The sequence below is a fragment of the Oncorhynchus clarkii genome, chromosome 26, assembly GCF_045791955.1.
Source record: "Oncorhynchus clarkii lewisi isolate Uvic-CL-2024 chromosome 26, UVic_Ocla_1.0, whole genome shotgun sequence".
In the NCBI taxonomy this organism is placed as follows: Eukaryota; Metazoa; Chordata; class Actinopteri; order Salmoniformes; family Salmonidae; genus Oncorhynchus; species Oncorhynchus clarkii.
The window spans coordinates 955,493-969,348 of record NC_092172.1 but is presented as its reverse complement, the minus strand read 5'-3'; the positions used below and the strand labels follow the sequence as shown (position 1 = coordinate 969,348).

The following is a 13,856-nucleotide window of genomic DNA, read 5'->3' as shown; positions in this document are numbered from 1 at the left end:
GGACCGTACATTTGCAATATGGAGATCCTCAACAATCATACAGAAAATGCAGTTTGCGTACCTTATGTGGGTAATGGGGACATAAGTAAATTTCAACAAAATAACTTTTTGGTGTGTGTGGGTAATCTTTATTTAAGAACAAATTCTTATTTATGTTGACGGACTACGCCGGGCCAATTGTGCGCTGCCCTATGGGCCTCCTAATCACGGCCTGATTGGATACAGCCTGGATTCGAACCAGGGACTGTAGTGACACCTCTTGCACTGAGATGTAGTGCCTTAGACCGCTGCGTCCGTGTGTGTGTTAACTATTTCACCGTGCTAGAATGCTTAAGGCTGCTAAAAAAAAAAATCTGTATTGTTTTTTTTGGCAAGGAAAATATTGGATATCGGTATAGGCCAAAAATGTCATTTTGGTGCGTCACTAGTTGTGGTCAGTAGTTGTGTTGTGGTCACAGATTATGATAAGCAGTTCTGTGGTTGTGGTAGTGGTCAGTAGATGTGTTCAGTAGTTGTGTGGTAGTGGTCAGTAGATGTGTTCAGTATTGTGTTGTTGTGGTCAGTAGTTGTGTGGTCAGAAGTTGTGTGTTTATTGTTAGTACTTGTGTGGCTGTGTTCAGTAGTTTGGTGGTGGTCAGTAGTTGTGTGGCTGTGGTCAGAAGTTGTGTGGTTGTGGTCAGCAGTTTTCAGAAGTTGTGTGATTGTGGTCAGTAATTGTGGTCAGACGTGTGTTTATGGTCAGTACTTGTGTGGCTGTGTTCAGTAGTTTGGTGGTGGTTGTTAGTAGTTGTATGGTTGTGGTCAGAAATGGTGTGGTTGTCAGCAGATGTGGTAAGCAGTTGTGTGGTTGTGGTCAGCAGTTGAGAGGTCAAAAGTTGTGTGGTTTTGGCCAGAAGTTGTGTGGTTGCTGTCAGAACATGTGTTTTTGTGGTCAGCAGTTGAGGGGCCAGAAGTTGTTTGGTTGTGGTCAGAAGTTGTGTGGTCGTGGTCACTAGATGTGGTCAGTAGTTGTGTGGTCTTGGTCAGAAGTTGTGTGTTGTGGTTGTGGTCACTACATGTGGTGAGTTGTTGTATTCTGTAATTGTTGTCACTCTCTTCACCCTCGTCATAATTTTTGCCCTCTGTGTCCATAGAAATGGCTCCATTTGTGCTACTCAATGATGACACAGAGAGCTGTTGGTAGACATCAGCTAGACAGTTTTTGTCACTCTAAACTCCAACAAACAGCTCTAACTTTTTATTGGTAGAACCTCTTCCTAATCTGCTCTATCCAAGCAGAGGGGTACAGCCCACCATTCTCTTTAACTGTAAAAATAGCCAGTTAAGTTATTTAGAGCACAGAGCATGATCCTGGAAAAGGAAGATGAAGCAAGTAAGCATTAGAAATCTTCTCTTCATCATTCCAGGTTGTTCAGACCGGGAAAGTATTCTTAATCTTAGCGCTAGCTGTTCGGTCTCAAACATATATTTAGGAATCATGGGAATTTGAAGAGATATGAAGACATTAATTCATGCAAATCAAGCATTGCTAGGCAACAGTAGCCTTGGCAACACTGCTGCCTTTGTTGGTAAAACAAGTGTGAGAAACATGCTAACATACAGTTAGTTTGTGCTTTAATAATAACTAAATACTGCACCCTGACCCACAATGTATTTGCTAGATTCTTGACTGTTGTTAGACAAAGCAATGGAAGTTAACTTCAAAACATTTAGTCGTTTTATTGAAATTTTCAGCTGCTGTCGGTAAATAATATGCTTGCTTCTGAAATGATTTACTGCAGCTAGAAAGAGAGCAGTTGATGGCTTACTATAACAACTCTGTCTACAGTCAAGACGCTATTCCAAATACATCCAAATACATCCTCAAGTAAATAATGAAACATGTTCAATTTGGTTTAAATAATGCAAATACAAAGTTTTGGAGAAGAAAGTAAAAGTGCAATATGTGCTATGTAAGAAAGCTAAGGTTTCAGTTCCTTGCTCAGAACATGAGAACATATGAAAGCTGGTGGTTCCTTTTAACATGAGTCTTCAATATTCCTAGGTAAGAAGTTTTAGGTTGTAGTTATTATAGGAATTATAGGACTATTTCCCTCTATACTATTTGTATTTCGTTAACCTTTGACTATTGGATGTTCTTATAGGCACTTTAGTATTGCCAGTGTAACCGTATAGCTTCCGTCCCTCTCCTCGCTCCTCCCTGAGCTCAAACCAGCAACACAACGACAACAGCCACCATCGAAGCAGCGTTACCCATGCAGAGCAAGGGGAACAACTACTAGAAGGCTCAGAGCGAGTGACGTTTGAAACGCTATTAGTGCGCGCTAACAAGCCAGCCATTTCACTTCGGCTACACCAGCCTCATCTCGGATGTTGATAGGCTTGAAGTCATAAACAGCGCAATGCTTGACGCACAACGAAGAGCTGCTGGCAAAACGCACGAATATGCTGTTTGAATGAATGTTTACGCACCTGCTTCTGCCTACCACCGCTCAGTCAGATACTTAAGATACCTGTATGCTTGTATGCTCAGTCAGATTATATGCAACGCAGGACACACTAGATAATATCTAGTAATATCATCAACCATGTGTAGTTAACTAGTGATTATGATTGATTGTTTTTTATAAGACAAGTTTAATGCTAGCTAGCAACTTACCTTGACTTACTGCATTCGCGTAACAGTCCTTGTGGAGTGCAACGAGAGAGAAGCAGGTCGTTATTGCGTTGGACTAGTTAACTGTAAGGTTGCAAGATTAGATCCCCCGAGCTGACAAGGTGAAAATCTGTCGTTCTGCCCCTGAACGAGGCAGTTAAACCACCGTTCCTAGGCCATCATTGAAAATAAGAATGTGTTCTTAACTGACTTACCTAGTTAAATAAAGGTAAAAATCGGCAAATCAGCGCCCAAAAATACCGATTTACGATTGTTATGAAAACTTGAAATCGGCCCTAATTAATCGTCCATTCCGATTAATCAGTCAACCTCTAGTTGAAACCCCTCGGGCGGATTATATCGGTAGGCCAGTCGTTATGGAATCGGCTGGGCTCCGTGTCGGCAGTAAAAGGGGTCCAGGCCAATTGTCAAAATATGTATTGTAGCCCAAGGAGTGGCTGAATGGGCCTCTTCAGCTAGCCGGGAGATGGACCTAGCATGAGGCTAGTTCCAGGCTCACTGGTGCTTGCTTCGGGACAGAAACGTTAGCCAGGGGGTAGCCACTCGGATAGCAGCTAGTTAGCTGCGATGATCCAGGTGAAAAGGTTCAGAGCTTGCGGTAGGAAACCGGAGATGTGGCGAAAAAGCAGTCCGGTATGCTCTGGGTTGAATCACGCTGTGCAGACTGGCAGGAGTTGACCGGGCTAAGGTTAGCTGATAACCGCTAGCAGTGGCTAACTGACTACTAGCTAGTAGTTAGTTAGCTGGCTAGCTTCTGTTGGGGTTTCTAGTTCTAAAGTATAGAAAATAGCAGATCTATACCACATTGGTTGAGGTGGGTAGTAGGAGAGTATGTTGAAACTGAGGTTAAAAATATAAATGCAAATATTAAAAAGATATATATATATACACAGGACATAAAAAGACAGACGTCTGAACTGCTACGCCGTCTTGAAATCTATTTGATTCTACTTTACCTTTTCAAAATATATTTAGGAACAAGAAATCTCTTGCGAAAAGTCAGTCAGGGCCAAAGTTAACTTGCTCATGTTAACTAAAGATAAGGTGTGCAAGTTGTGTGTGTGGCTACCATTTCACCTCACACAGCAGTTTAGGTTATTTTGACAAGGTCTGTTTTACAGATGAGCCCTGTAATTAATTGTGTAATTGTGTTGGTCATTGTTTTGACAGATTAAGATTAAGATTTTATTTTGCAACTGTTCCGGCATGAATGTGGGGTGTTGTAGAACTTTTACCCATTTTAAAACAAGGTGAAATTATGTTTCTGTCACCATCTATTTGTTACGGTTACATAAATCCATTTTACAGACAGACCCATTGTTCAAGCTAGCAAACTCAAAGGTATTGCAGAAATGTTATACATATTCCCTATCCTTCCCTATGGCTGTAAAATGTGCTATCCTACTTCACAGCTTCCTACAGAGCAGGTCTAGCACCACTGGCCACAGTGAATCACACATAGCTCTGGGTTTATGGCCTCGAAGGGTGACTCCTGCCCTCTTTGCTGAGCTAGAGTTGACCTTCCATTGACCTTCCACGTTAGTGCAGCGAAACAAAGGCTGCATCCTGTGTATAGCCTCGCTACTGTTATTTTTCTGCTGATCTTAAATCATTTTTTATTTTATATTTTTTTTACTTAAGACTTTTTCTTAGTTGCATTGTTGGATAAGGGCCTGTAAGTAAGCATTTCACTGTAAGGTCTACACCTCTTGTATTCAGCGCATGTGACAAATAACATTTGATTTGATCCCAATTCTTCACTCTCCCTTAGTGTGCACTCTCATGGATTTGAGTAACCATGGAGGCTCCCCACAGCCAATACTTACACCAATCTATACACCAAATCCAATGCTTTTAAATTCATGACTAATGCACACTTTAGAAGTGTGGAGAATCATGACACAGCCCAACTTAGGGCAGTGTTTGTCAGCCAGCCTACCATTGGATATCTGTAGCTTTTCAAAAGTAAACCCTGGTCTTACAATAGGATGAAGAAATGGAGCAGGCTCTCTAGGTTCACTCCCACAACCTTGCAACTGCTTTTCAATTTGCTCTGTAATCGACCATTAAATCATAAACTTATTTTTGGCTGCTCTTCAGCTTGAGATGGGAACAGCTGTCGTTATGCCCTCACAATTCTTCTGTGCCTTTTCCTCTGAGTCAGCATTTTCTCTGACTCTCCGTACTTAAGTACTTTTCCTCAAGCGGTATATGCTTTTTATCAGTTTCTAGATGCCCTGCAAGTATTTGGGTTAGGGCACAAGAGTACTGACCACATCAGGCCACAGATATGGATATTCAGACATAGCCATCCCAAACATATCTATAAAACAGCCACGAAAAGCAGCTGTTTATCCCGTGTCATGGTGGGGGGGTGAAATAACATCCTGGAGTAAATATTACAACCTGATCTCCAAAGGGTTCACTGTAATGCATTGATGTTTGTTTTGGAGGATTATGGATCTTTGACTCTGCCTTTCTAAGCAACTACTTTCAGAGAGAGGAACAGTTTCTTGGAAAAGAGATGGCGGACACAATCTATACCCTTTGTGTTTACTTTTCACTAGCAGGCCTTTTAATTCTTCTTTTTCTGAGCAAAATGTCTGGAGCGAAGCAGAATTTCCTAATGAAATGGCTAGTTTCAGTTCCTGTTTATGTGTAGCCCTCGACTCACAATATCTGACTTGTTTCCATTAGTGTAAAATACTTTCAGCTGGTGTCGGCAGGTGTTCCTTTCTCACGGTCGGTAGTCTGATAGACCCGACATTGCCATTTAAGATAATCCACACCTGAAAAATAACAACAACAAAAAACACATTCAGGAATGACAACTCAAAACTTTATCTTGGGTTGGGGGTTAAATTCCTTTCAAGAAGTGCAGGATTAAGTTTACATTGCAGATGATCAAAATTGCTTAATTGCTCACCACGGTTTCTCGCCAGAGTGTCATTTCCCCACTTAATAAGAAGGGCAATTCCACGTCAACAGAAATCTATTGAGACAGATGTTTCACTTTCAAATGTATCCCAAACAATAAACAGTGACTGCAAAGTTTAACAAACCATGTAACTCTATGCACAAGAATGACTTCTTAACAATTTCCACACAAAAATGACAATACCACATTTACTTAAACTGTGCAGATGCAATTTAGTAACAGAATGATTATAAAAGCTCCTGTTTATTTAACCAAATTATTTTTTTACATGGGGGGAAAAGTCCTAGACTTTTGGAAACAGCAAAAACAACTGAACAAAAACAACAACATGTAGGCCTTTGTCATGTGTAAACACACACAGACACCCAATCTGAGTGTAGCCTCAGGGATAGTCTCTGCAAAATGAAAATGTGCTTTATTGTCAGAAACCGGTGTTGGAAGGACCCTAAATACTTAGGGACATGACACTGTATGGTGAAGACCTTCTCTGTTCTTTTTGTAGAAGTGTGTAACATGTAAGTAATCATTCTCCATGGCAGTTACTTGTGCTACATATTTGTGATTTGCTGGCTTTGCTTTCTGCAATATACTCAAAACAATGAATTTCCCACTTTCTGGAGCAGAAGATGAGGATGCTGGTTGCAGTAAATTGAATGATAGAGGCTTTACGGCAGAGATGATATTAACTGGAGAGAGAAGAGGGAAAAGGGAGAGCGAGCAAGGGCCTGTCCCAGACTGTTTTCACAGTCTTGCTTTGACCACCAGATGACAAAGAGAAAGATAATAGTTATGAGCTGAACAGTATGCCAAGAAGGGAGGACAGTAGCAGGTGACCACTATGATTTCCCATTGTAGTCAATTTAATTGCTGTGATTCCGTTCAATTTTTGGGGACATTTTGTTACTGATTTGGTAATGTAATGATACGTTTTATCATCTAATAAGTCATAAACATAATGTATATCAGTTAAAATACTGTCTAAATGATAGGTCTAACTTGTTACTTCTGCAAACTTTCATCATCCACCCCCATGAGGGAGAGAAATTAGAACATATCTTAAAGATATGTGGCGTGGTTTTAAACAAAATAACAAGGCAATAGGTTTATAATCTTACAGAAGGCAAATCATTTCTCCAAAACAAAATATGTGTTGATATTAGTTGGCAGTGTTCTTTACTTCAACTACCTGCAAATAAGCTACTTGACTTGATTGTGTTTTGATGTATTTATAGTACATTAAGTATTTTGTAAGACCCCTTTTCCAACTGCTATTCAGTGCCTTTAACTGGGTTGTCTGCCCAGATAACAGCCAAACACTTGTTTTCATTGGGGGAAAGCTCTCTAGCACTCTGATTTGGCACAAGGGTGTGAAAACGAAGCACCAATGGATTTTCCGATTCTACATGCAAGTGGTCCCTATAACACACTGTGGCGATAGGATGGCCACCTACTGCTTTCGGCCGAGCATCGGTCCTCTGTGTCTCTTCTTTAACAAGTCCATCAATTCCCTTGTCATGGGGCCTGATGAAGACAAAGAATGACTGTTGATTCAGCAGGCAAAGGAATTCGCTCCTCTAGTGCTTGACTAATTACAGAGCTGAACTGTCGCAGGCCCGTTATTAAAGAGAGCCCTCATCTGCTGCTCTGCCAGCACTTTTGAGCTCAAGCACATTTTGCCCTCGAGCACATTTGGATGAATCTAAAGAGCTTTGGTGTGTGGGAATGCATTGCCCCATCCCAGTTTAGAAGTTATTGCCGAAGGGTGTACGCTCATGCCTGGGAGAATGGGCTTCTTTGGCTTTTCCTTGTGGCTGCTCAAGCACACACATAGCTTGATGGATTCTGTAATTAAAGTTATATGATGGTGGTGCTGAGGAGGGTACCCCGTCTTGCCCGTTCCTACTCAACCTTTTTTATGGCTATTTTTGCATTAATTATTACTTTGTTTGCTCAGAATGTTTCTCCAATTTCCTACGATGACAAATACTTCTGTGTCATTAATCGGAAGCTACACACTTTCAGCCTCCCAGAACTGGAATACTACATAAGCTCCTTTGTTCCCCACACAGCAGGCTTACTTGTTGCTGCTGATCTAGATAACTGAAGGCAATGCCTGAGACGAAGGAAAGGGTGACTCCAAGCTATGCTGAAAGACTGGCTACAGCCTCCTCTTCCTAGTATCCTGATGGCTAATGTCCAATCACTGGAAAATAAACTTTGAACTCAGAGCAAGGCTTCAATTGCAGCGGGATAATCAGGTAATGCTGTGTCGTTGTTTTTACAGGACATGGCTTACGGACAATGCATGCGACTCTGCTATTCAACCAAATGGCTTTTCCATTTTCCTTATGGATCGAACGGCGGCTTCTTGTAAGAGTAGCGGGGGTGGCTTCTTCATCAACAATTCCTGGTGTACCAAAGTTTAAAACGTCCATGAGCTCCTGTACACCCGACCTGGAGTTTCTGATGCTAAAATACCAACCCTTCTAAATGCCGAGTGAATTCACGTGAGTTATCACAGCTGTGTACAATACCACCTCAAGCAAACATCAAGCAAGCACTTAACGAACTGTGCAAGAACATTAGCCAGCAAGAGTCTTCTCACCGGAGCAGTCTTTTATTGTGCTGGGAGATTTTAAACAAGCAAGTTTTTACAACATTTTTCCAAAATATCACCAACATGTACCCTGCTCCATGAGAGGAAACAACATGCTGGACCATGTATACTGAACAAAAATATAAACAATTTCAACAATTTTACTGAGGTACAGTTCATATAGGGAAATTGGTCAATTTCAATAAATAAATTAGGCCCTAATCTCGGAATTTCACATGAATGGGCAGGGACACAGCCATGGGTGGGACTGGGAGGGCATAGGCCCACCCACTGGGGAGCAAGGCCCAGCCAATATAATTAATTTATCCCCACAAAAGGGCTATATTACAGACAGAAATACTCTTCAGTTTCATCAGCTGTCCGGGTGGCTGGTCTTGCAGGTGAAGAAGCCGGATGTGGAGGTCCTGGGCTGGCGTGGTTACATGTGGTCTGCGGTTGTGAGGCCAGTTGGACATACTGCCAAATTTGTAAAAAATTATGTTGGAGGTGGCATATGGTAGAGAAATTAACGTTAATTTATCTGGCAACAGCTTTGGTGGACATTCCTGCAGTCAGCATTCCAATTGTATGCTTTCTCAAAACATGAGACATCTGTGGCATTGTGTTGTGTGACACAACTACACATTTTAGAGCGGCCTTTTATTGTCCCCAGCACAAGGTAGTAATGATCATTCTGTTTAATCAGCTTCTTGATATGTCACACCTGTTAGGTAGACGGATTATCTTGGCAAAGGAGAAATGCTCAATAATGGGGTTGTAAGCAAATTTGTGCTTAATATGGAGCATTTCTAGGATCTTTTATTTCAGCTCATGAAACATGGGATTAACACTTTACATGTTGCATTTATATTTTTGGTGTGTGTTTGTGTGTGTGTATACAGTTGAAGTCGGAAGTTTACATACACCTTAGACAAATACATTTAAACTCAGTTTTTCACAATTCCCTACATTTAATCCGAGTAAATTCTCCCTGTTTTAGGTCAGTTGGATCACCACTTTATTTTAAGAATGTGAAATGTCAGAATAATAGTAGAGAGAATGATTTATTTCAGCTTTTATTTATTTCATCACATTCCCAGTGGGTCAGAAGTTTACATACACTCAATTAGTATTTGGTAGCATTGCCTTCAAATTGTTTAACGTGGGTCAAACATTTCGGATGGCCTTCCACCAGCTTCCCACAATAAGTTGGGTGAATTTTGTCCCATTCCTCCTGACAGAGCTGGTGTAACTGAGTCAGGTTGGTAGGCCTCCTTGCTCGCACACGCTTTTTCGGTTCTGCCCAAACATTTTCTATAGAATTGAGGTCAGGGCTTTGTGATGGCCACTCTAATACCTTGACTTTGTTGTCCTTAAGCCATTTTGCCACAACTTTGGAAGTATGCTTGCGGCCATTGTCCACTTGGAAGACCCATTTGCGACCAAGCTTTAACTTGACTGATGTCTTGAGATGTTGCTTCAATATATCCGTATACTTTTCCTTCGTCATGAAGCCATCTATTTTGTGAAGTGCACCAGTCCCTCCTGCAGCAAAGCACCCCCACATGGTGTTCTTCGTCTTGCAAGCCTCCCTCTTTTTCCTCCAAACATAACGATGGTCATTATGGCCAAACAATTCTATTTTTGTTTCATTAGACCAGAGGACATTTCTCCAAAAAGTATGATCTTTGTCCCCATGTGCAGTTGGAAACCGTAGTCTGGCTTTTTTATGGCAGTTTTGGAGCAGTGGCTTCTTCCTTGCTGAGCAGCCTTTCAGGTTGTGTCGATATAGGACTCGTTTTACAATGTATATAGATACTTTTGTACCTGTGTCCTCCAGCATCTTCACAAGGTCCTTTGCTGTTGTTCTGGGATTGATTTGCACTTTTCGCACAACAGTGCGTTCATCTCTAGGAGACAGAACATGTCTCCTTCCTGAGCTATATGACGGCTGCGTGGTCCCATGGTGTTTATACTTGCGTACTATTGTTTGTACAGATGAATGTGGTACCTTCAGGTATCTGGAAATTGCTCCCAAGGACTTGGGAAAATCAAAAGAAATCAGCCAAGACTTCAGAAATAAAATTATAGACCTCCACATGATGTCAAGCAAAGAGGCAAATATATAAAGAAACATCCGTGACGCTTCATAGCTGTCCCCGCCTTCTGGAAGGCGGCTGAATTCGGCATGCCCCCCCCCCCCCCCCCCCCCCGGGTCCTGTCCAAAAACTACAGCTGCACCATCGAGAAAGTCCTGACCGGTTGCGTCATGGCCTGGTGTGGGAATTGCTCCGTCCACGACCGCAAGTCCCTCCAGCTGGTGGTGAAGATGGCCCAGTGCATCACTGAGACTGTTCTTCCACCCATCCAGGACATCTACTCAAAACGGTGCCTGGGCCTTGGGTATCCTGTACATATGACTAATAAAACTTGAAACTTGTAATGATTATTTAGGTCCTCCTTGGAATCTCGCTCATCTCCCATTTACAGGTTTTGTTCGGTTCTTTTTTTGTGTTTGCACCAGCTGCAATTCCTGAAAAGGCCTGCATACTTAGTATGTCAGAGGAAGAATGCTTAGTTATGTGTAAGTGAAGGAAAATTCATACACCAAGTCGTCACTGCAGTTTGGTACTTTATGACTCTATGATTGTTTATCCCATGTGTAACTCTGTATTGTTTTTGTCGCACTGCTTTGCTTTATCTTGGCCAGGTTGCAGTTGTAAATGAGAACTTGTTCTCAACTGGCCTACCTGGTTAAATAAAGGTGAAATTAAAAAAAGTTACAATTATAGAGGCTGTGATTTTGACCAGCCGATAATCGTCTGGAAAGACGACCATGTGTTAACCCAGTTTGTCCTTTTTGTCTTTGATTGTGTAATTGCATAATGGTTGTTTATGGACAAAAAGTACCCGTCTTCCTGTGTCACTCCACCAGCATATGCAGTGTTTTTTTATTTTATTGTAAACCCTTCAGGTTAGGAATGGGCCTCTAGGGTCCTTGAGTGCAATTGTTTTTTACATTAATTTTTTTAGCCTTTATTTAACCATTTAAGCTAGTTGAGAACAAGTTCTCATTTACAACTGCAACCGGGCCAAGATAAAGCAAAGTAGTGCGACAGAAACAACAACACAGAGTTACACATGGAATAAACAAGCGTAACACAATAGGGAAAAAAATTAATTCTATATACAGTGTCTGCAAATGGCATGAGGAGGTAAGGAAATAAATAGGCCATAGTAGCAAAGTAATTACAATTTAGCAGATTAACACTGGAGTGATAGATGAGCAGATGATGATGAGCAGATGATGGTGTGCAAAAGAGCAGCAAAGTAAATAAATACAATATGGGGATGAGGTAGGTAGATTGGGTGGACTATTTACAGATGGACCATGTACAGCTGCAGCAATCGGTTAGCTGCTCAGATAGCTGATGTTTAAAGTCAGTGAGGGCAATGTATGTCTCCAGCTTCAGCGATTTTTGCAATTCGTTCCAGTCACTGGCAACAGAGAACTGGAAGGAAAGACGACCAAAGGAGGTGTTGGCTTTGGGGATCACCAGTGAGATATACCTGCTGGAGTGCGTGCTACTAGAGGGTGTTGTTATCGTGACTAGTGAGCTGAGAAAAGGTGGAGCTTCACCTAGCATAGAATTATAGATGACCTGGAGCCAGTGGGTCTGGCGACGAGTATGTAGCTAGGGCCAGCCGACTAGAGCATACAGGTCGCAGTGGTGGCGCTTTGATCATTGGATCATCAGTACATCTGGAGATAAAATCAACGGCTCACAGGAAGGATGTGGTATGGGAAATGGGCCTGTTTATAGCAAGAGAAATTACATGCATCCCAGTTTTGCCTTCAATTCACTAACTGCCACACTGCTGTTATTGTGCCCAGGTGGTGTCGGATGCTGCCGGACAAGGTGTCACCATCACTGGCAGCAAGACTTTCAACAACTGGAACTGGCCCAATGCTGTCATCTTTGCTGCTACTGTCATCACAACTATAGGTAGGCAAACTGTCCTGAGAGTGTCACATGGAGCTTATGTAATTGTGGTTTATAGTCAGGAGAAAAGGGAATATCGTAACTGATGCAACAAGACAGGAATATATTCCATAATCATTTATTGTGCAAGGATATGTGGATCTTATTTCAAAATCTTTCTGTAATGATCTGCTTAACTTTACTCTCATGGGATAAACTCTCATTTAGGGTGGACTGCTTGCCCTTTTAGTCTGTATAATCTAAATGTACGGGGCAGATCAAATGAGATCGGGTAAAGAAAAGCCAGATTAAAGAACTGGTCTAGTTTGTCAGCAGAGTAATTTATCTTATTGTGGTACTCTGAATGCCAACAGTTTTTTTTTAAATGATTTTACATGTTTATTCAGCCTTGCCAAGTCTCTATCATTTCTCATCACTGAAAAATATTTTATAAACTGTGGTTATGAAATGTGCGTTCTTTTGGTAGAATTTGTTATCCGAATTGGTCAAAACAAAGAAGTGTTAAGGTTTGAATGCTATTGATTTGAATACTACTATTAACCCCTTCCTATCCTTTCTTGCTCTGACAGGTTATGGCAACATTGCCCCCAAAACATCAGCAGGACGGGTGTTCTGCATCTTCTATGGGCTCTTCGGGGTGCCACTCTGTCTTACCTGGATCAGTGAGCTGGGGAAGTTCTTTGGAGGCAGGGCCAAGCACCTGGGTCAGTACCTTACCAAGAGAGGGGTTTCACTGGTAAGAAAGATACTTTTTGTCTTATAAATATTTTTCCATCTAACATGGCTAATTTGTCTTTGTCTAAGTTAAAATAATCAGAGGGAAATAAGTGAATGTGTTTCTTTGCATTCCACTGCATTTGACTCACTTCATCGGTTTTTGCATTATTTTTTGTTTTTCAGCGAAAGGCCCAGTTCACTTGCACAGCCATCTTTGTCCTTTGGGGTGTACTGGTCCATCTGGTCATCCCCCCATTTGTATTTATGTCTCAAGAGGGTTGGACCTATGTGGAGGGCTTGTACTTTTCCTTTGTCACCTTGACCACGATTGGCTTTGGTGACCTTGTAGCAGGTAAGCTCATCCTCCCCTTGCATTATCAAGCTTTTTGCATGTTTATGGGTATTTGTCCTTACACTTTGCAAGTGATATTTTTTTGCCAACTTGTATTTTGTAAGGTACTTCTTATTTTCAACATACATTTTTACCCAATATGGTAAAGTAGTTCTCATGCAACAATGTTCCCACGTCCTCAGCAATGTGCTTAATAAAACTTTGAAGTGATAATCTCACTTTTAAAAATGTATATTCTGTTAATGCATACAAAAAATAATGTTGTTGACTCGTCCTATACTCGTATTTGTGGCCAAAGCATAAATTGGAGAGAAAACACTTAAACCCCAACCCAAACTTGTGTCTCAGACAGACCATTTCAAAAAATTCTTGCTGTTTCCACATAGAGGAGGATTTCATGGAAAGTGAGCCGTCTACTCGCATTTGGACTGTCCCCGCCCAAAAAAAATATTTTCTTTCGACCAATCAATTGGTCTACATTTTTAAACTTGTTTTTTTTCCATATATAGACACACCCTATGTGTTTCAATAAAACCAATTATACACCTGCACGTCAAACATCTCATTCCAAA

The 13,856-nt window shown here is 41.4% G+C and overlaps 1 protein-coding gene across 1 annotated transcript in view; it reads left to right on the top strand.

Annotated features, from left to right (window-relative positions):
• Positions 1 to 13,856, top strand: part of LOC139385209 (potassium channel, subfamily K, member 5a) — a 67,217-nt gene that overhangs the window by 44,206 nt on the left and 9,155 nt on the right. Inside the window, exons 2-4 of the mRNA XM_071130323.1 lie at positions 12,107 to 12,218; positions 12,785 to 12,951; positions 13,116 to 13,284. Coding sequence (XP_070986424.1) covers positions 12,107 to 12,218; positions 12,785 to 12,951; positions 13,116 to 13,284 — 448 coding nt within the window. The remainder of the gene's footprint in view (positions 1 to 12,106; positions 12,219 to 12,784; positions 12,952 to 13,115; positions 13,285 to 13,856) is intronic.